General features: G+C 54.6%; 1 protein-coding gene and 1 long non-coding RNA gene across 2 annotated transcripts; one reads left to right on the forward strand and one right to left on the reverse strand.

Moving 5' to 3' along the window:
• Positions 1–5,702: 5,702 nt before the first annotated feature.
• LOC130256915 (uncharacterized) lies at positions 5,703–6,049 on the reverse strand. The gene is made up of 2 exons (XR_008841201.1): positions 5,995–6,049; positions 5,703–5,890 (listed from the first exon to the last, which is right to left on the reverse strand). It is a non-coding gene; the product is annotated as an uncharacterized LOC130256915 (long non-coding RNA).
• A 12,124-nt stretch (positions 6,050–18,173) lies between these two features.
• On the forward strand, positions 18,174–22,429 carry P2RY1 (purinergic receptor P2Y1). The gene is made up of 2 exons (XM_056499054.1): positions 18,174–18,407; positions 18,790–22,429. The coding sequence occupies exon 2, from the start codon at positions 18,858–18,860 to the stop codon at positions 19,947–19,949; it is 1,092 nt and encodes a 363-aa protein (XP_056355029.1). The 5' UTR covers positions 18,174–18,407; positions 18,790–18,857; the 3' UTR covers positions 19,950–22,429.
• Positions 22,430–23,023: the final 594 nt, after the last annotated feature.

Genomic DNA, 23,023 nt, shown 5'->3' on the forward strand with positions numbered 1-23,023 from the left:
ACCCCGGGTGCTGTGCTGCACCTTCTGTCACCCGGGGTGCTGTGTTCCCATTCCTGTCACCCCGGGGTGCTGTGTTCCCCCTTCTGTCACCCGGGCCTCTGCTCCCCCTTCTCCCCACGGGGAGCAGGAGAGGAGCGTGAGCCCCACAGCGCAGCTCGCACTTCGTGCTGCGTCTCTGCGAGCTGGGGCTGCTGGTGCCTCTTCTCCTGCCGGGCTCAGCTCCGGGCTGTGCTCGCTGCTGCGGGGTCCCTGCGCCCCAAAGCTGCAGGGATCGGGGTTTGGGGGCAGCTTTGGCCGCTCCCGCACGGATCCGCTCCCAGTGCTGATCCCGAGATGTCCGAGCCCCTCTGCGGGCATCACCCCGGCCGGGCGCTGCTTCTGCAGGCAGGCTGTGCCCGTTTGTGCAGGGGGAAAACGGAGATCAGAAAGTGAACATCCATGCGCTCCTGCGCTCTGGAAGTGGATGGGGATCACCACAGCGCCGTACGATTCATTAAAAATATCATTCTGATGCACTGTAATTAAAAAATAAATTGTTTGCAAACCACGTGGGGATTTGCTTTAATTAAATGTGCGTTGTCAGACTCCTGCTGGGTTGCAGAGGCCGTGAGAGGAGGGCTCTGCTCATCAGCTCCCCGGGCAGGATGGGCAGCGGGGGCGCACGGTGTGTGCTGGGCTGGAACTCGGAATTGGCGGGGGAAGAGCACAGCAGCTCGGTTCGCGGTGCCTGCAGGCAGCTGAGGAAGGGAACGTTTGTAAAAACGCCAAACCAACCAACGAGCCATCCCCGGGGCCGCTGCAGCCAGGCAGGGTTGGGGCCCGGGGGTCCTGGGGGTCCCGGGGGTCCTGGGGGTCCCGGGGGTCCCGGGGTCCGGGGTCCCTGCCCGGGCAGCCCCGCTGTCACGGCTGATGCTCCGCAGGCACCCGGCGCTCCGGGAGCGCATTCCCGGGACGTGCCTGGCATTGCACCGGGCAGAAATTGCTGCGATAACGCAGAAATGTGCGGGGCTTTATCGGGGAGGAAACAAGCGCTGGGTGGAGGGTGGGGACAGTCCCTCGGCGGCACAGCCGAGCACAGCTCCAGCCTGGCAGCCGGGGCTCTGACTGCCCCCGACTTCCCCCCACCCCGGCTGAATCCCAGCTTTGCCATTATTTAGCACTAGCAGCAGAGTAAATGCAGCGAGAGAGGAAAAATCCTGTCACTCACTCTGCAAAACTGCACGGAACTGGAACTATTTTAGGAAAGGGACGGGGGGGGGGGGGGAAGGTAAACTTCCAAAGGTCTTTTAAAACCAGGGTTAAACAAGGAAAGACTTGGAGATGAGAATTAAGAGACTCAGATAAGCTTTGTTGAGGAGAGGTTTTCTTTCCTGTTAGTTTTGCTTATGGGTTTATGTCAGTTTTATGGAGCTGTACAGTATAATTTATCCAGTCCTTCCTATTTATGGGAACATTTCAGAGTAGAATGTTGTTAGCAGCTTGAAGCACTGCCATGCTCCAGCACTTCGGGTTTAACACTACTCAATGTGAAAAAAAATTAATATTTCGACTCGAAATACTGAATAGCAACTATGAATGTAAAAACCTCGCAGATCCCTTCAAAACACGTCAGAATGGCCCAGGGAAGAGGAACCTGCTGCGTTTCCTTCTCTGCAGCAGCTCTGGCTGCCAGCAGTGCCTGGGGCTGCCCCGGTTCGCCAAACCCCGCTGGGATCGCAGGGCAGAGCTCGCCGGGGCTGTCCCGGGGACACCCGAGCTGGGGACAGCAGATCACCCCGGGCTTTGCTCTGCGGGGACACTCGCAGGGGCGGCGGTCCCGGTGTTCGGCATTTCCAGCAGATGGAGGAGCCACGGGGGCTGCTGGAAAACCCCAGCATTTGGTGACTCGGAGGCTTGGTGTCTTTTTTAAACATCCGCTGCTTTTCCATGGCTGAGAACTGCTCCCCAGAGCTGCGGGAAGTGGCGATCTTTAAAACATGTGTGACCTTCCAGCAGGGATGAGGGTTTCCTGGGAGCTGGCTGTGCCCCACGCCCAGCACAGAGCAGCAGGGGTGGGTTCCTCCAGGGCACCACAGGAATCCATGCAGTACTGCAGTACATTTTACAAAGTCATTCATTCTTATTGAGCAGGTCTGTGTCTGGGGGAAGTATGATAACTCAGCCCAGGAGATGGAACCCTGCTTGCAAAGCTGTTTGTGTGGGACAGCTGTTTGTGCAGAGCAGCCCCTGGTGCAGGGAAGGAAATTTATAAATAAAAATGTCACCAAATGTCAACAAAGGCATTGGCACGAATGGCCAAGAGTTCAGCTAAAAGGGGAGCAGTTAAGGCTCACTGTTCTCAGGCCTTGAAAACCATTTGGGAATTCCCAGGAATAAAGGTTATTTGACCAGCCCATGAACCCCAGAGTGATGCCAGCCCGGTCCCAGGGCTGGGGGTGCTCCAGGCTCCCCTCAGCATCCCCCAGCCATCCCCACACATCCCATGAGTGCAGCAGGGCAGGAGCAGAGCCCCTCTCTCCATCCAGGGTGCTGGGTGAGCAGCTCCTGCTCCTCCCCTGTCACCCGAACCCCGGCAGCCTGGGCAGGGTCTGTGCTCCAGCCTGGAGCCCCCAAAACTGCAATCAGCTCCACAGCACCCAGGAAGGGCGTGGGGCAGCCAGGGCGGTGCTGGGCTGCAGGCAGGAAAAGGAGAAGCTGCTTTTCAGTGCCTGGGAGGTGGGAAAGACCCACCCAGAGCCCCCATTGCCTGTGTCCCCTCCCTGCCCGCTCTGGGGTCAGCACAGGCCCCCTCAGCCCCACCTGCCCGGGGCTCAGGGCCATGAACAGCAGCGGGAGGGCAGGAGGAGCCGCCTCGGCAGCACATCCCAGGCTGTGAGCAGCGTGCTGCACAGCTCGGGCCACACTTCTGCTCTCAGCGAGGGCATGGGCACCTGCAGGCTGGCTGCCAGCTCTGTGAGGAGTGCAGTCTTCTCTTTATTGTTTAAGTAACAAAAACTCGGTGCTTAACCCCCAAACCAAACACAGCACTGCCCCACGGCTGCCACTGAGCTCCTTCCCCCGGGAAGAGCAGGAAGGCTCTGGCTCTGCTGCTCTGCTTGGCTCCAGCCCTGCCCTCGTTCGGCAGAGGGGACAGGGGGGACACAGCTCCTCTGCAGCTCTGAATCCGAGTCACACTGAGCTCGGGTGCACCAGGGCAGCTTCCAGCAGCAGCTGCGTGCCGGCACCTCCAGGGGAGCAGAGGTCGGGATCCTCTGAGGGGACACAGAAGGGAATTTTGGGTGGGCTGAGCCTCCTGGCTCCTGTTTGACCGCTGTGCTTGTGCCTGGAGTTTGGCTCATTCACCAGGTGCCTTCGGATCCTGTCCTGAGCTCACCCGGGCACTGCCCTGCTGGGAATTTGTTCTGATTCCATGTGGAAGACCCCCACTGAATTTTGGGGGATGTGAGGGGGGCGGGGTGTTTTTGGTGCTTGAATAGGAAACTGATGCTCAGGGGCCAGGGCTCCGCCCGGTGCTGCTCCCCTCGGGAGGAGAAGCTCCGGCTGGGTTTGTGGTCAGGCTGCAGGGGCAGGAGGCACCAGAGCCAGATCTGTTTCCTGCCCAGCGCCAGCCGTGGCCTCTCCGGATGCTCTTGTGGGCAGGGAGCAGAGGGGAGGGTCTCTGGGTCTCGAAATATTGCAGCAGAGCTGAGTCCTGTCACCACCAGCAGCGACGGCACCGACACCCGGCAGAAAACCCGGAGGATTTGGCTGCACACACTCGGAGGCAGCCAGGCAGGGTTTGAGCGAGCTGGCAACGCTGTTTCCTTATTTTCAAACTGAACTGCAGAGGATTTTTCCTGCTCTGCTCCTTTGTGGCTCCTGCTGCTGTTCAGGCCCGAGCAGGGATGAGCAGAACCCTCTGCCCGAGGTCGGGGGGTGCCCAGCACGGGACCCCAGCCTGTGTGTGCAGCTCTGAGCCTCGGGGCCAAAAACCATCACAAGGGGGTTTTACAGCTGCAACAATAGATCCAGCTCTTTTACAGCCCTTTCCAGTTTCAGATTTCCTAGTGTTTCACCAGCGTGGTTAGTTTGGATCATCCTCGTTTGCTCACAGTGAGGGGCAGCAGGAGGGATTTGCTCCCTGCAAGTCACCAGTTCCCCTGCCCCCATCAGCTTTCCCTCCTCCACTTCTCGATTGCAACAGCCTCCATGGCCAACCCCACTGGAACTAATTCTGCTTTCCAATGAATCATGCTAAGAAATCACGCTGTGGGAGCGAGAGGATTATTTTTGCTTCTGCCACGGATGCTGGCAGTGACCCTGCTCCTCCCGCTGGTGCTGCAGCCCAGCCCAGGCAGTGCCAGCCCCTGCCCAGGCAGCCCCGGCTGTGTCAGTGCCTGGGCAGGCTCTCGGGTCCTGCCTTCAGCTAAAGCTCAGCTTTCCCTCCACACCCGGCTCTGACACCTTGGCTTTCAGCTTTTTGCCACCTGAGGCACCTTGTGCAGCAACAGGCAGCAGGGAATTCCAGCAGCTGCACCTTCCTGACCCTGCTGCTGCAGTTCTGCTGTTCTGGAAGAGATTTGGGCAGGGACGAGGCAGAGCCGCCAAGTGCTGGCAGGAGTCCCGTGCTGTGCCCTTCCCCAGCACATTGCCAGGGCTAAATGTGAATGGTTTGGGTTGAAATTCAACTTTTCCTTAATTTGCCTCAGCAAAGAGAACTAGCTCCAAACAGATCTTTGTTTTGATTGGAGTCTTAATGGGTTTCTCCAAGGAAAAACCAAACAAACCAACAAACAAACACAGCCACCTCCAGAGCTCCTCCTGCCTGCGGGTGAAGTGTGCAGTGGTTTGTTTTCACAGGAAACCAGCCTTTGTCGGGAGCACGATTCAAACGTGCAGGGACTGGGACTTGGAGCATTTTCCAGGGTTTAGCAATAGTTTTGCAACACGTGCGTGATTTCTGGTGAGCTCGGGAGCAGGAGGGCCGGGCTGGGGCGGCCGGGGAGGGAGGGCTGTGGGGAGTGCCCAGGTGCAGAGAATAACATCACTGCTTGGAGAGAAAGCCTGATCCACCTGGGAAACCTGTCAGGGACAGAGGGAAATGCTCCGTGGGTGGCGGGATGGGGTCCCACAGGAGCTGCCCCGGGATTCCAGGGAGGAGTTTGGTGGGTGCAGCCCCTGCAGCCCTCCTGCCCCTGGCACTGCACGGGCTCCTGTGCCACCCCAGGGCTCGGGGCAGCTCTGGGGGTGCCGCTCATCCCCTGGCTCTCGGCTCTTTGGGTTTGCCTTGGAAAGCCCCTCTCACCCGGGGCTCTGCTGTTTCCCATCCCAGTTTGCCCAGTCCCAGCAGCTCTCCCAGCTCTGGGGATGCTGCTCCTCTTCCTCCCTGCCCTGGTAGAGCCCAGGTGTCACCTTGGAGCCGGTGTGACAGAAAAAACAACTCTTCAGCCTTTCTTTCAGCACTGAAGGAAGGCAGGGAGTGGATCAGTGAGTGGACTCCCACCTGGAAAATACCTTTTCTGCTCTCCTCACTGAAAACCACCCTGCTGCGAGCATTAATACTTTTTCTGCAGCTCTAGGAAATACAATAATAGGTTGCACATTCAAACCAGCTGCTCGTTTATTTTTTCAACTGCCTCTGAAAAATGCCAGTAATTAGGAAAAATCTATAACAAGAAGTACAAACAAATCAATGTCTTTCATTAGCCACAAAGAGTCGGCACTCTGCCTTCACTGCAGCTTTATTAAATTAGAATAATGAAGCAGAAGCCATAGAAAGCACAACAAGAGCTTTGGAAAGGGCTGAAAATACACAGATGTCAGGTTAGAAACACATTTCAAATCTAAGCTTGAAGCTGTAAACACATTTGCTTGTGCTGTTCTGGTGCCTCCTCTGCAAGGCTGTGGGAACCTAAAAGAACATATATATATATAAGATAGATATATATATATGAAACATTTCTATATTAAATAATCATATAATAAATATGTAATAGGAAATATTTATATACTTACATTTACATGGGCATGGACTGGGCACGGCTCTGGCAGGGGCAGCAGGCAGGAAATTTGGAGTTTGAGCCCACACTGAGCAGGTGAATCAGTGCCCTGGGTGCCACTAAATAAATTTATTTTATTTCAAGCTCCCCCTGCCCCTGCCCCGGGGTGGGAGAGGTGCCCTGGCTGGAGCCCCTGGCAGTCAGCTCTCCTGAGGAATGTTTGTTTTATTGCTTTAGCACTGGCTGACAGCACCACAAACCCCCTAACCCCAGGATAATTGAATATTCATCTCCTGTGAATTCTATTAATTCTGCATTTCTTGTTTGCAAGAGCAAAATAATTGCTGTGATTTCATTTCAAAACCCAGTCAATAACCACGAGCCTGCCATGTCTCTGCTTTCACTGAGAGGGGGTTTGCTGCCTGCTCCCTGATCACTGCACATTTACTTGTGCATTTCTCTGCTAAAGCCCATTTGCTCTAAGTGGCCCAGTTAACACCAGAGAATCCTTTGCCCTGGTTTTAAACAGACTTTTTAAATCCTGCATTAATTTAAACAGGAAAATATAAATTAAATTATGTGGTTTGGTGCATGTTAATGTCATCCCCTCCTGCTAAAGGTTCTGAGTTTTTTAAACAGCTCCTAAGGAGATGTGCTTTAATATTAATCAGTGTTACAAAATTTTTAAAAAATCAAGTTTTACCCACTAGAGGAAAGCACAGAACAGGGATGAAATTTAAACACGTGGCACTGGCATGCAGGGCAGGCATGGGGAGCTGCTGCTCAGGGAGCTGTAAATGCAGGTTTGACGTTTTCTACACAACCTGCAGCGTGACAGAAAGCTCCATGTCTGACCTTTCCTCTTTTCCCCTTATCCTCTCATCAGTGTTTACCAGACACGCTATTTTCTCATGAAGGAGCAGCTGCTCTGCTGGAAATCAGGGTCACTGGTACTGCTGCCACACTGGAATTCCTTTGGCCAGGGGCTGCTGCTGGGTTTGTGCATGGGGAGGGGCAGCAGGGACAGAGCTGTCCCCAGAGCCAGGGTAGCAGGGACACTGCTCTGTCCCTCTGTGTCCCTCTGCTCCCTGCCCAGGCCCAGGGGCAGCACAAGGCTGGAACCTCAGCACCACTGCTCTGGTTTGGAGGGGGCTCAGGCAAGGCTGTGCTCCCTGCTGGGCTGCTTGATCCAGGCTGCTGTGCCAGGCAGGAGAGCTGCTGCAACCCATCCAGGGATCCATCCATCCATCCATGGATCCATCCATGGATCCATCCAGGATCCATCCATGGATCCATCCATCCATCCATCATCCATCAAACATCATCCATCCATCATCCATCATCCATCATCCATCCATCCATTTATCCATCCATCCATCCATCATCCATCCATCCATCCATCCATCATCCATCCATCATCCATCCATCCATCCATCCATCCATCCATCCATCCATCCATCATCCATCCATCATCCATCCATCATCCATCCATCCATCCATCCATCCATCCATCCATCCATCCATCATCCATCCATCATCCATCCATCCATCCATCATCCATCCATCCATCCATCCATCCATCATCCATCATCCATCCATCCATCCATCCATCCATCCATCCATCATCCATCCATCATCCATCCATCCATCCATCCATCCATCCATCCATCCATCATCCATTCATCCATCCATCCATCCATCCATCCATCCATCCATCCATCCATCCATCCATCCATCCCCAGTTCCCAGCAGCCTGGGAGCAGCAGGGCTGGCCCAGGGATCCCTCCCAGACCCAAGGGCAGGAGGGTCCCGTGCAGGGCTGGGATCTCCTGGGGCTGCAGACCCCACACGTGCTCAGGGACATCCTGTCCCCCCGGGGCTCAGTGCTCAGCTCAGGACCCTCACCTGCAGCATCAGCAGGTACAGGGGCAGCCACAGGGTCTGGGATTTGGGGCAGGAGGAGCCCTGAACAGCCACAGCCACAGCTCTGGGGTGCAGAGCAGGACATGGGCACCCCCATTGCTTCTGGAAATGGCTCCGGTAATTTGACCTGTCAGTTTGCATAGAGCTAGTTCCTGAACCACCAGACTTTGACTTCAGAGATGTGATCTCATTACCTGGCCAGTGAGCAGGGCAGGATGATCCCACTCCTCAGCTGACAGCAGCACTGAGCCCTAGCTCTGGCTGCTCCTCCCTGGCTGCAGGCAGGCCGAGGGGATTTGGCAGGGCTCTGAGGAGCTCCCAGCCAGACAGATGAGGCCTCATTAGCACCTGCACCAGGAGTGTTTGTTTCCATTAAGGCAGCGTGGAGTGTGCCTTCCTGCCAGGCACAGCACAAACACAGCAGGAGCCAGGAGCCAGGAGCCTGCTCCCCTCTCCTCTGCACTCATCACTCACAGGGTGCTAAAGCAGCTGAGCAAACCAGCTGGGCTGAGAACGAGCAGCCTGGGGCTCTGCTGGCACCTGGGCAAGCCCCAGGGCTGGGACAGGGCAGCACCCTGGGACAGTGACAGTGCCAGTGCCCTGACCCTGGGACAGTGACAGTGCCCTGACCCTGAGACACCCTGGGACAGTGACAGTGCCCTGACCCAGGGACAGTGACAGTGCCTGACCCAGGGACAGTGACAGTGCCCTGACCCTAGGACAGTGACAGTGCCCTAACCCTGGGACAGTGACAGTGCCTGACCCCAGGGACAGTGAAAGTGCCCTGATCCTGGGACACCCTGGGACAGTGACAGTGCCTGACCCTGGGACGGTGACAGTGCCCTGACCCCAGGACAGTGACAGTGCCCTGACCCTAGGACAGTGACAGTGCCCTAACCCTGGGACACCCTGGGACAGTGACAGTGCCCTGACCCAGGGACAGTGAAAGTGCCCTGATCCTGGGACACCCTGGGACAGTGACAGTGCCTGACCCTGGGACGGTGACAGTGCCCTGACCCCAGGACAGTGACAGTGCCCTGACCCTAGGACAGTGACAGTGCCCTAACCCTGGGACAGTGACAGTGCCTGACCCCAGGACAGTGACAATGCCCTAACCCTGGGACAGTGACAGTGCCTGACCCCAGGACAGTGACAGTGCCCTAACCCTGGGACAGTGACAGTGCCCTGACCCTGGGACAGTGACAGTGCCTGACCATGGGACAGTGACAGTGCCCTGACCCCAGGACAATGACAGTGCCTGACCCTGGGACAGTGACAGTGCCCTGATCCTGGGACACCCTGGGACAGTGACAGTGCCCTGACCCTGGGACAGTGACAGTGCCTGACCCTAGGACAGTGACAGTGCCCTAACCCTGGGACAGTGACAGTGCCTGACCCCAGGACGGTGACAGTGCCCTGACCCTGGGACAGTGACAGTGCCTGACCCAGGGACAGTGACAGTGCCTGACCCTAGGACAGTGACAGTGCCCTAACCCTGGGACAGTGACAGTGCCTGACCCTGGGACGGTGACAGTGCCTGACCCCAGGACAGTGACAGTGCCTGACCCCGGGACAGTGACAGTGCCCTAACCCTGGGACACCCTGGGACAGTGACAGTGCCCTGACCCAGGGACAGTGACAGTGCCCTGACCCTGGGACAGTGACAGTGCCTGACCCCGGGACAGTGACAGTGCCCTGACCCTGGGACAGTGACAGTGCCCTGACCCTGGGACAGTGACAGTGCCTGACCCCGGGACAGTGACAGTGCCCTGACCCTGGGACAGTGACAGTACCCTGACCCTGGGACAGTGACAGTGCCCTAACCCTGGGACAGTGACAGTGCCTGACCCTGGGACAGTGACAGTGCCTGACCCCGGGACAGTGACAGTGCCCTAACCCTGGGACAGTGACAGTGCCTGACCCTGGGACGGTGACAGTGCCCTAACCCTGGGACAGTGACAGTGCCTGACCCCGGGACAGTGACAGTGCCCTGACCCCGGGACGGTGACAGTGCCTGATCCTGGGACGGTGACAGTGCCCTAACCCTGGGATGGTGACAGTGCCTGACCCTGGGAATCACAGGGAGACACCTCCATGACACACAATGCTTTGGTGTTGATCCTGATCAGAACATCCCTGCGCTTCTGGGAGTGCAGCTCTTGTACCTGCCCCATTCATAATTGATTTTCCTTCATTTAGAAATCGAAGCAGCAAAGAGAAACTCACAGAGCAGGTTTTGCCTTCCCACCCCCAGTTTGCTGTGGCTCCAAGTCAGTGCTGATCTTGCCCCCCCACTAAACACGAGACATTAAAATCAATCATTAATAGCTTTAAAAGGTTTGTACAACAACATGTTTGAGCATTAACAGATGTATTTTTCCTTAACAGTGGGTTCATTTAGTCAAATTCTAGAGGTTATAAAAAGGATTATGTATGCCTGTGATTTTTTTTTTCCGGTGCATTTTTAGACTGGGCTCATGGAATAAGCTCCTGAAGCAAAGACAAAGGTTAATGCCTTAAGAGCTGGATAAACAATCATTCATTAAGGGATGGAAAGCATTAGCACAGGGCAAGCAGAGGCTGAAGGCAGCAGGGGAGGTGTGCCTGCAGCGGGCACTGGGCTCACCTGGGTGGGTGCCCCAGGGGTGGGGGTCCCCGTGCCACGGCAGGGTGCAGAGGGCCATGGCTCGGGGTACAAACCAAATCAGTTTATTGGTGTCTGGAATTTCAGCAGGGAGGAGGGAATGTGGGGACAGAGGGGTCTCTGCAGCAGGGGCACCCCAGCACTGCAGAGCTGCAGCTCCAGAGCTGCCCCTTGTTCTGGACATGGCCTTGGTGAGGAGTGCAGGGGCTGAGCTGCCCTTTCTTTGTCCCGCAGGATTACCTCCAGGGGTTTTATTTCAGGTTCTGATGTGTGTCTGTGTGAGTTCTTGGCATCAGCTCCTTCCTCAGCATCCCTGGTACTGCTGAGTTCCACCCTGGGCTGTCATGTGCAGACAGAAGTGTCCCTGAGGCCGGGGTGGGGGCACACACAGTGCCCCAGTGCTCTGAGACAGGAAAACTTTCATCTGCTGGGCTTCAGCCCCCAGGCAGCAGCGGAAGCAGCAGGAGGGGGATGAGAGGACAGGAACCAGCCGGGAGCTCCCCGGTAATGAGGGGAGACTGTGCCCCACACTGAGTGAGCTCTGGGAGCAAGAGCAGCCGGGCAGAGGCTGCGGGATAATGAGGGAGGGAACAATGGCTGGGGAAGGGATGAAAAGATCTGGCTGTGCACATAGCAGTGCAGAGGTGGTGCTCAAGGTGCTCCTGCCCCCATCTGCCTCAAACCTGCTGGAAGACAGCTCAGAGAAGGGGGTTTTTCACGTTAGTTTAAACTCCTGACACCTCTTTGTCATTACTGCATTTTCAGATGTTCCAAAAATAAAATAAAAGTGAGAATTGGCATCGGTCTGAAAATCCAGGATCCATTATGTGGCAGCACTAAACTGAACAATTTGGTTCCCATTTCCATGAGTGGCATTTTCGAGGCCATTCCTTCCCCTAATTAGACCCTTTGGGCAGGAATGGGAGTGAGGGAGGGCGGTTTGCAGAAAGGCAGAGTGATGTGGGGAATGGACAGGCAGAGCTGGTGCTGTGGGCAGGAAGGGCAGGGGGTCACTCCCACCCAGGACCACCTGGGCTCCAGCCCTGGCACTCAGCGAGGCAAGAATTGCCCCTTCCTGCTCTGGCTGCACAGCCAGTGCCAAAGCAGGGCTTTGGGCCCATCACACTCAGTGAGGTGGGTCCCTCTGGAGGGCAGCCCAGGGGCACAGGTGGGTCCAGGCAGGGAGGGAGAGCCAGCAGGAGAGTGGGTGTGGGTGCCTGCTGCTCTGGGAGCTGCTCTGGCAGGGCTGATCCCAGGAAATGTGGGCAGGGAACGAAGCAAAGAGGAAGGGTGGCAGCTCCAGAGAGCTCCAGCACGTGGGGCTGGGAACAGCAGCACTCCACCACTTGGGATTTGCCCACGGAAAGGGCAGAAACATTCTGGGCTCTCACCTCTCATTACAGTACTGCCCTCTGATTTCACTGTCTCAGCTTTAATAAACACTGTCAGATCAGTTCTAACACCTTCTTTACGAGTTTAGCACCTGAAACTCTGCCTGATTTGAGCTGTTTGAGGCTTTGAGGGTTGAGAACACTTATTTTAACCAAATAGATGACCTGACCAAATCTACACTAAAACATCAAGAAACAATTTTGCCAACATTTAAACAAATATCAAAATATATAAAGAAATATAAAGAAATATCTAAAAGGAAACTTGATTGAAAATGCAGTATGATCATATAATTTTTGGTTATATTTTCTAAACATCAGCAGAGGATGTTGGCTGTGATGTGATGGTGATGCAATGACTGCTGTTTTCTGAGCTGTATTGGACTTCTGTCCCAGCCTTGGCTACATTTGTGCCCGAGTGAGGAGCCTCACAGGGCTGGAAGGAGGCACCTGCAGGTGCCACTGATGCCTCAGGAGTGCCCTGCCAGTCTGCTGGGTCACAGCTTTGGTCACAGAGCCTCAGAGGCAGCACCACCTTCATTCCCCCCGTGCATTAGATAGCAAATTCTTAATTGAAATATTTAATTTTGTCTCCCCTGGTATGTGATCTCCAGTGTTTCTGACCTGTTTGTCTTCTTGGCCATTTGGGGAAATTGTATAATGTGAGTACTAATGTGCTATCAAAGAGCCTCAGCAGAATTGTCTCCCTCAGCCAGGAGCTGAACAAAGGAGCTTTTCTACTGAGAATAGTAATACCAGTTTTAAATGGCAATATAGGAGGAAGGCAAGATTGCTCCCTGCTGTAATTAGAACAAGTTTTCCAGGATCTTGTGTTATCTTTAGACTCTGGAAGTGTGGTTGCTCTACTAGGATTAATAAGTCACCTCCATTAACTCCAATTATTGCTGAGCTGTGTTGCTATCACAAACTGTTTGCATATTCTGGAATACAGAAGGGACTCCATAAGAGCTTCATTTTCCTTGCTGGTTTATGATGTTAATGAGGCAGAAAGGGAGCAGCAAAGATGTGCAGGATTGCCCCCGTGGGGCTCTGTGGGATTCCCAAGGGACACTGGCCTGGGCTGCTGGCTGTGGCACTGCCACCCCAGTGCTGGGCACTGGCCACAGCTCCCAGTGCTGAGTGCAGAGTTCCCATCTTTTCCCAGCACACCATTCTGCCTCCCAGATCCCAGTCCCTCTCGGGACTCTGGCTCCCTGGGGCACACACGATGCTGTGTGAGATCTAGTTAATTAGCCCAGGAACAGCTTTTGTTTTTGAGACAGCAAAATGTCAGCTCAGACATAAAAATGCAGAGAGGAGCCTGTGCTGGAGGGGAGGGAGCCGCTGCCCTGGCTGCAGCAGGCACTGGGGAGGCTCCTGGAGGGCTGGAGCACAGCTGGCTTCTGCCACCCCCAGAACTGTGGGGGACAGTCCCCAGGGACAGCAGCTGCCACTCTGCAAGGACAGCAAGCACGGGACAGAAACCCCATCAGAGCTTAGAGAACCACAGATCCATTTAGGCCAAAGGCTCTCCAAGACCGTGGAGTGTCCCCACTCTGCCAATGCCACCATTTACCCACTTTGGCTCTCCAGTGCCACATCCACAGGGCAGGACCGCCCTGGGCAGCTGTGCCGGGGCTGGACAGCCCTGTTGGTGAGGAAAGTTTCCCACTATTAGCCTAAGGCTCCTGTGGCACACCCTGGCCTTGTTTTGCCCTTGTCCTGCCCGTGCTCTGGGGGAGCAGAGCCCACCCCACCCGCGCTCTCCGTCGGGAACTGTGCAGGGCAATGAGTCTCCTGTTCTCCTTGGGGCACATCCTGCTGGGCTCAGAGCTGCTCCCTCCAGCCCTGCGTGTCCTGTCTGCCACAGACACCTCTAATTATTCTATCAGCTCTTGAGCTGCCATTTCCTCGTTGGTTTTCCGCAGGAAAAGGCAAACAGGGGACACGAACTCCTCCCTGCAGCAGAGCAGCTCCTGGACTCCCCGGGCCACAGGGACCCTGGGGCTGCTGCAGAGCTGCCCCCCAGAGACCTGCCCTTCACAAGGGGAAAGGGGAATATTGTGTGTAAAGGCAATATTGTAAAGTGCTTGGTGTACTGCGGGCAGAAGTATTTTAAAATAAAATAAATTGTATTTTGGGCTCCCTGTGGAAAGCCTGCAGGGTGTATAAATGAGTGCTAGGAAGAGAAGCCGTCTTCTGTGACATGTGAAAAAGGGAAAAAAGAAGCTTGAGGGACTGAAGAAAGAAAACAATTGGTAAAGTGTTATTTTAACCTAAGGAGTTTCCTAAGGTGAAGGTGAATGGAGCTCTCCAGGAGCCAAGAGGTAGGTCACGGGCCAGTTGAGGTAAAATGTGAAATAGGTGTTTTTGCAGCAGGTAAGGTGTCCTGTGGTGGGGAGCTGAGAGCAGCTCAGTGTCCAAGCTCTGTGCTGGTTCTGCAATCTCTGTGCTCACCTGTCCCTTCCAGCAGCACTCCCAGTGAGATGAGAGTGCCTGAAATCCTCTCTGGCTCTATGGATGGATGCATTGTCTCTCTCTACGAGCAGGCATCGTGATGACCATTCACAAGGATCCTTCCCACCAGCTCTCAGCACCTGGTACCTGTTTGTACCAGCACACCCTGAAACACTGACATGTGAGCCTTCCTGAGAGCCAGCAGCCACAGGTAGAAACAGCTGGATCCAGGAGCAGCCTGTTCCCTTCACACTCCCCCACACCACAAGGGCTCAGCACTAATTGGGCTGACTGGGAATTTCCGTTTGTGCTCCAGCACACTTTGGTTCCTCGTTAGGGATACATCATCCGTTTGGGTGAAATCAGCTGTTAACGGAACAAAACATTCAGCTGAATGGAAATCAGTGGTACAAAATCCCAGATTTTGCAGAAAGTGCATTAAGAGGCAGAGCTGGAAGGAATTCAGCTCCAGCTCTACAGACCGAAACCGAGTCAGCTCCAGGCATATGCTGGAGTGATGGAGGGAAAGGTGCTAATGCAACATGCTTCATGTTGTGCTCCAAAATAAGAACAGCTCGGCGTGGCAAGCAGGAAGGAACTCATTTGCTGGCTGTGGAAAAGGCATGGAACAGTGTGGCTGAGAAAAAATCTGCCTCATTCTTTACTCATGCATTTGGACCTTTTGCAGCTGAAGCACTGCAGCCAGAATGTGCAAAGTGTTGTAGCCAGGATGTGAGATCTCCATTCCCAGGGCTGGCAGGCTCTGCAGGGCCATGCTGAGGTGCAGGCTGCCCCTGAGGGCAGGGATGAGCTGCCTGCACAGCACAGGCTCCTCCAGTCCCAGGGTTTCCCAAGGGACCCTGCCAGGGCAGGGAGGCAGCTCGGTGCCTGGAATCAGTGTCAGCCACTGTCACAACCAGTTCAGCGGCCCACCCTTCCAAAGAGCCACTGAAAAATGAAATGACACTCAGAAAAAGGTTGCAGGGATGAGTCAGGTACCTTGGAAAATCCTGCCCTGCCACGGAAGACTAAATAAATTGTAGCCTCAGACCAGATTATAAATCTGAGCTTGGAGTGTTTAGTCCCATATCAAGAGCAGCTTGAGGGATGGGAAGGATGGATCTGGTACAGAGCACGGCTGCCTCAAGTATTTGCATTTTTGTATTCATCCTTCAGCACGCACACTGGTACCTCAGGAATGTCCTGCCTCTCCAGCTGTCACCTCTCCATGCAGCCAGGGACTGCCCGGGGGGGTCTCTGTCGTGTCAGCTTTCCCCTGAGGTCAGTGTGACCCACAGGAGCCTGGGCAAGGGCAGCACAATGGGACAGCCTTTGGCACAACACCAATCATCCCAGAGAACACCAATCCTCCCAGAGAACACCAATCCTGCTGCACAACACCAATCCTCCCAGAGAACACCAATCCTCCCAGAGAACACCAATCCTCCTGCACAATCCCAATCCTCCTTCCCCAGAACACCAATCCTCCTCCCAGAATGCCAATCCTCTTGCACAACACCAATCCTCCTCCTGCAGAACACCAATCCTCCACCTGCAGAACACCAATCCTCCCCCAGAACACCGATCCTCCTCCGGCACAGCCATCCCGCCGCTCCCCACGGCCCGTGCCCGTGCCTGCCGCTCAGCCCGGCTCCAGCACCAGCACAAAGCCCAGAAATGCCTCCTTCCTTTCCTTCCCTTCCTTCCCCTCCTTCCCTTCCTTCCCCTCCTTTATTTTCCTTCCCCTCCTTCCCTTCTTCCCCTCCTTCCTTTCCTTCCACAGACCCTTCCTTCCCCTCCTTCCCTTCCTTCCCCTCCTTCCTCTCCTTCCCCTCCTTCCCTTCCTTCCCCTCCTTCCTTTCCTTCCCCTCCTTCCCTTCCATTCCCTTCCTTCCCTTCCTTCCCTTCCTTCCCTTCCTTCCCCTCCTTCCCCTCCTTCCCTTCCTTCCCTCCTTCCCTTCCTTCCCTTCCTTCCCCTCCTTCCCTTCCTTCCCTTCCTTCCCTTTCCTTCCCTTCCTTCCCCTCCTTCCCTCCTTCCCCAGAGCTATGTGCTCCCGCAATTGCTGCTCCAGCCTTTTGTCTTCCCAGCCTGCATTTACAGCGCTGCTTGGGTAACCGAGGGAAGCAGGCTGGGGTTCATAGTGCATGTTTGCTGATGCTATCGGCACGGCTTCGGCATGACTCAAAATTTGCTCGACAGGAAACTCGGGGAAGCTGCCGCGAGGAGCTGCAGCGAGCGGTGGCACTCAGAAGTCGCTACCGAAACGGCTCTTACAAAGGAATAGAGAAACTAAAGGCTTTCTCCTCTACTAATAGCATGGGTTTGCATATTTCATTACTTTTGTACACAATAATCCAAATTCATTAAAATAAATTCTGCTCTGGGTCATGCAGCTGATTCTCAGAGGAGCAAGATGGCTTTTCCCTAAGCTGGCGTGGTAGGCTTGGTATCGTTGCACTGCATTTGCCATGTGTCTGGCTCGTGGGTTGGGTGTTTGCTTTCCTGGGAATATGAAGACTCAGGATTCATTTTTTCAGCGCTCTCAAATCCTAGAGGGCACCACAGAACAGCTCTGCAAACCGGGCTCACTGTACAACATGGATTTTACAGGTGTCACACTTCTTGTCTCCTTTCTCACTTTCCTTTCTCTTCACTTTCTTTTCGTATTAAAATGTAAAAGAATCTTAAAGTACTTAATAAGCAGTCATTAGTGGATAAATACAGAAGGGAAAAAACCCCTAACATGCAAGAAGGAAAGGTATAATATTTACAAAACTGAAGCTGTTGCTTTGACATTGCAGCTTAAGTTGCCCCAAAAGTGAAGCCAGGCCGGTGACTCCATCTGCAGCCACTTGCATATCCCCACAGGGGTACAATATGCAGCTGATTTCCCAATTAAGCTTTCCCAGCAAAGAAGTTTTATAATTTAAACAGACTCAAAAGTTTGAGAAATGAATACATATTCATGAAGGACTAATAACACTCTGTCTAGAACACAGCTTTGAGCTGAGAGCAGCTCTGACTGGCTCATGTCTCACCCACCACACTTAGCGAAAATGGGAACGAGGAAGAAATGGCTGAAACCAGCAGATTGTGTTTTGCCAAGACAATAAATAATAACCATATTCTGACTCAAGTGCCAAATGTATAGCGCTTAATTAGAGGTCAGTAGAGCATATTTCTCCTCAGCTGTTCCATTTACAGCAATTAACATGTTCGTGTCACTTAAACTGGGATGCAGAGCAGATTTCAAAGGGCTGAGTGAAAGCAGGATCAGGGAAGGGCTGTTCCACCTCTGGCAGCAGCTCGGGAGCAGCACCCTTGGCACCCACCCGCTGGCAAAGACGTGGGACAGAGAGGTCCCAGTCCTGTGCACCAGCCTGCCCAAACCCCCTGAGGGCTGAGGGGACCCTGTTCCATCGCTGCGGGAGCTGAAGTGACCCTGCCCCATCCCTCTGAGGGCTAAAGGCACCGTGCCTCCGGCCACCGCTCGCTGTCCCGCCTGCCCGGGCTGTGCGGTGACACCGCCAGCCGCCGGTGGCCGCGCCCGCCGCCCCCTGCCCACCGCGGCACTGGTGGCGGTGCCCCGAGCAGGGGCAGGGCCGGTCCCCATCCCCATCCCCATCCCCATCCCCATCCCCATCCCCATCCCCATCGCCATCCCCATCCCCATCGCCATCCCCATCGCCGGCGGGCGCGGCAGCACCGCCCGTGCGGGGGCGGCGCGGGGGGCGGGCGCACCGGGGCCGAGCCGCGCCTCGTCCCGCCCGGCTCAGTCCGGCGGGGCCGTGCCGTGCCCGTGCCGTGCCCGTGCCGTGCCGTGCCCGCCGAGGGGCCGCGCTGCCCCCCAGCGCTCCCGTGCCGCCGCCGCCGGCCCTGCCCGGCCATGGGCACCGGGGCAGCCGCGGTCGGGACGCCGCCCCCCGCGGGCGGGCGCTGCCGGCGGCGCGGAGCGGCGAGCGCGGGCTGAGACGACGACGACGACGACGAGGAGGAGGAGGAGGAGGAGGCAGGTGGGGCGGCCCCGGCGCTGCTGCAGCCGGGCTGGGGTGCGGCGGGGCCGGGGCGGAGGGGCTCGGCGGGCGGGCGGCGGGACGGGGCGGCAGCCGCGGGGGCGGCGGCGATCGCCGAGGGGCGCGGGTGGATCGGCCGCTCCCTGCCCGCGTTCGGCCGCGTTCCTGCCGCCGCCCTGCCCGTGTCCGTGTCCCTGTCCCCGTCCCCGTCTCCGTCCCCGCTCCGGCCCGGCCACCCCGCGGTGCCGGCGGCGTGCGCGGCTCCCCGGGAGCGGGGCGGGGAGCGGAGCGGGGCCCGGTACCGCCGCGTGGAAACCTCCGAGGAAAAGCAGGGCAGGGCTCACCTTCCAGCTAGGTTTCCTTTGCTCTATTATGTTTTTAGATGCGTTACTGTGCCTGTAGAGACTTCGTTGCTTCGCCTCGCACCGATGTGACTCTGGGGGAAGGATCATGACCGAAGTCCTTCTCTCTGCTGCTCTGAACGGAACTGAACCCAACCTGTTATCCAGCAGCAGCTGGTCTGCGGGAAACGTCACCACCAAGTGCTCCCTGACCAAAACCGGCTTCCAGTTCTATTACCTGCCCACCGTCTACATCCTGGTCTTCATCACTGGGTTTTTGGGCAACAGCGTGGCTATCTGGATGTTTGTCTTCCACATGAAGCCTTGGAGCGGCATCTCGGTTTACATGTTCAACTTGGCACTAGCCGATTTCTTGTATGTCTTGACTCTGCCCGCCCTCATCTTTTACTACTTCAACAAAACAGACTGGATCTTCGGAGATATCATGTGCAAGCTGCAGAGGTTCATCTTCCACGTGAACCTGTACGGCAGCATCCTGTTCCTGACCTGCATTAGCGTGCACAGGTACACGGGAGTGGTGCACCCCTTGAAGTCGCTGGGGAGGCTGAAGAAGAAGAACGCCATGTACATCAGCAGCCTGGTCTGGGTCCTGGTGGTGGCCGCCATTTCTCCAATACTCTTCTACTCGGGAACAGGGATAAGGAAAAATAAAACCATTACGTGCTACGACACAACGGCTGATGATTACCTGAGAAGTTACTTCGTTTATAGCATGTGCACCACAGTGCTGATGTTCTGCATCCCCTTCATAGTGATTCTCGGTTGCTATGGGCTCATCGTGAAAGCTTTGATTTACAAAGATTTGGACAACTCTCCTCTCAGGAGAAAATCGATTTACCTGGTCATTATTGTGTTGACGGTCTTTGCAGTGTCTTACCTTCCCTTCCACGTGATGAAGACCTTAAATCTAAGGGCCAGGGTGGATTTTCAAACCCCAGACATGTGTGCCTTCAACGATAAGGTTTATGCCACTTACCAAGTGACGAGGGGCCTGGCCAGCCTCAACAGCTGCGTTGACCCCATCCTTTACTTCCTGGCAGGTGACACCTTCCGAAGGCGGCTTTCCCGGGCCACCAGGAAATCATCCAGAAGGAGCGAACACAATGTGCAGTCCAAAAGTGAGGAAATGACTCTCAATATTTTAACAGAGTATAAACAGAATGGAGATACCAGTTTGTGAACAAATGAAGAAGATTTGGGAACAGTTTGAAAAAAATCCTCCGCTTTGAGGCAGTAGGAGACTGTAGGGCTTACAAGTGTGTGAGGAAAATCTACCAGTCTCAAATTTTTTTTTAGATGAAGCCTCATTTTCTGGTCTTAGAAAAAGCTTAACAAAGTCAGTGGAAGAATTTTAATGGAAAATAATGTGTCAAAATTCAGCTTTCCTTCAGTAGTTTCATTTATTTCTGACTTGTGTCAGATAACGTAAAATGAAATAAATCCCCTAAAGGAGGAAAGCAATCCAAGTGCATCTGTTTTAATGACTTAGTCTCCCACGTTTGAAAATGTTCTCAGTCAGCCTGTCTTTAAAAATAGGAAATAAAAGTAAGAGCAGTATCTTGTCTTCTGAGGCTCAGTCACAGACCAGGCTTTCTGCTCACTCGCTGTTGTACGCAAGGATTTAAATCAAAGTCACGATGCAGTTATCATTTTCAGTTTCATTATTTTTTTCATCTAGTGCTGATAATGACTTGATAGTTCGGTGGCATTTATGGTTCAGTCCTCTTTCAGTGCCGGTGTTTTACTCGAGGTAGGCTTTGCTGGTGTGTGCATGGTTGTGCTTTGAGATTGCGAAGGTTGTTTGTGCCAGCCCGGCCCCTCAGCGGCCAGGGCTCCCCGGTGCCCGGGCCCCTCGGGTGTCCCCGGGCCCCTTATTGTCCCTGGGCCCCTTGGGTGTCCCCAGGCCCCTCGGGTGTCCCTGGGCACTGCCGGGCGCGCTGGCGCTGCCGGCTTGGGGAATGGGGCCGTGCGGGGCCACGGAGGTGTGCGGGGTCACAGCTCTGTGCAGGGTCACGGCTCCCTGTGGGGTCAGGGCTCTGTGCAGGGTCAGGGCTCTGTGTGGGGTCAGGGCTCTGTGCAGGGTCAGGGCTCTGTGTGGCGTCACAGCTCTATGCGGGTCAGGGCTCCATGCAGGGTCATGGCCCTGTTTGGGGTCAGGGCTCCGTGCGGGGTCAGGGCTCTGTGCAGGGTCAGGGCTCTGTGCAGGGTCACAGCTGTTTGTAGGGTCACAGCTGTGTGTAGGGTCACAGCTCTGTGCAGGGTCACGGCTCCGTGCGGGGTCATGGCTCTGTGCAAGGTCAGGGCTCTGTGCAAGGTCAGGGCTCCGTGTAGGGTCACAGCTCTGTGCAGGGTCAGGGCTCCATGCGGGGTCAGGGCTCTGTGCGGGGTCAAGGCTCTGTGTGGGGTCACAGCTTTGTGCAGGGTCAGGGCTCCATGTGGGGTCAGGGCTCTGTGCAGGGTCAGGGCTCTGTGCAGGGTCAGGGCTCCATGTGGGGTCAGCTCTGTGCAGGGTCACAGCTCCGTGCGGGGTCACAGCTCCGTGCGGGGTCAGGGCTCTGTGCGGGGTCACAGCTCTGTGCGGGGTCAGGGCTCTGTGGAGGGTCAGGGCTCCGTGCGGGGTCACAGCTCCATGTGGGGTCAGGGCTCTGTGCAGGGTCACAGCTCTGTGCGGGGTCAGGGCTCTGGAGCCGAGTCTCCGGTCCTGTCCCCATGCCCAGGGCAGTGACATGGTGGGACCTGGCATGGCCTGGCGGGAGCTGCCCAGCCCAGCTGGCACCGCACTGGCACCGGAGCGCGTGCAGAACCCGAGATGGGTGTGCTGGGGACAGCTGAGCCTGGGGCCAGCAGGGAACACGAGCTCACTTGGAACCAGGATGGTTCTGCTCCTGCAGGCTTTACAGATAACACAGGAGTCGTGTCCCAAGAACAGTGACTATTAAAATGGATAATATAAATGGATTATATATATAATATATATATAACAGTAATTGGGGGGAATTAATTTTTTTGTACTTTGACAAGTAAATTTAAATTACTGTATTAACAAGATGTTGCAATATACTACAGGCTAAATCCGGCCCTTTACTATAGGCCTTCTCCAAATGTGAAATAGTTCATCCAAAATTAGCCAAACTGCAACATTGTGTAACACAAGAGCTAGTGATCAGGCACAGATGAAATTCTACATGAGCAGTCTCACTCGTCTCTCATATTTTTAATAAATGTATTTGAAAATACTTTGTGCTAAAAGCGGTATAAAAGCATGCTCTGAATTATGAATTTTAGTGTACAAAATTAAGTTTGATGTATTCCTAAGGGTGATTTTTAACAGATCTCTGTTCCTCCGGTCTGCATCATAAGAGTAAAATATTTTATATTTTACTTACCAATTTCCAGTGATTAGTTACAAATGAGAGTAGCTGTAGTTATTTTTTGACAACATTGTTAAGCAGCTTCTGTTCACATGTACTGCTTCCTCTGCAGAGTCCCTATTTATTGAACTTATTTATTAGAATGCTAAATGTAAAGTTTGTAAAGCGTGGTTCTCTGTGGTCATATTCAGAATTGGGCATTAATGGAAAATTGAAGAGCATGTTTCAATCACTGTAATACTGTGTCTTCTAACAGAACATCTTTATAATAAACTCAATTCCACCCTGACTATTCACTGCTGATATGTAACGTAGTGATAAATTAAACTACTGATTTATAGCCTAGAGGTAAATGAAGCTCCAGCTTAGGAAGCCTCTTAAAGCAATGTGGAGAGCTCATTTAGCGCTATGAAAAATGTAAAGGTAGCAAAGAAATCTCAGGCAAGGGTCAATTGCTAATTAATCCTGACTGACAAAGCCTGTGGAGCAGCACAGACTATTTATATACCACAGAAAGAGCCTGATTCACAATAAATGACTTCTCCTATTATGTGATTATTTGAGGCTTCATTCAGCTGAGGCACGTCTTGTTTGGAATGGCAGATGAATTAAACGGAGAGGGAGCACAAAAATAGGATATTCTTTGATTCTGCTTCTCCGTGTTGAAAATGCTGTTCGTTTTGTGGTCAATTTCTCACTTTCAGTTAGGAAATAGAATGTTCCACCAGTTGATGTTTGACAAAAGGTCCCTAGCAGGACGCAGGCCCTCAGGCCTACAGGCCCACGGGCCCTCAGGCCCACAGCCCCACAGGCGCATGGGCCCACATGCCCACATGCCCACATGCCCACAGGCCCTCAGGCCCACATGCCCACATGCCCACAT

The sequence above is a fragment of the Oenanthe melanoleuca genome, chromosome 9 (genome assembly GCF_029582105.1).
Source record: "Oenanthe melanoleuca isolate GR-GAL-2019-014 chromosome 9, OMel1.0, whole genome shotgun sequence".
Classification (NCBI taxonomy): domain Eukaryota; kingdom Metazoa; phylum Chordata; class Aves; order Passeriformes; family Muscicapidae; genus Oenanthe; species Oenanthe melanoleuca.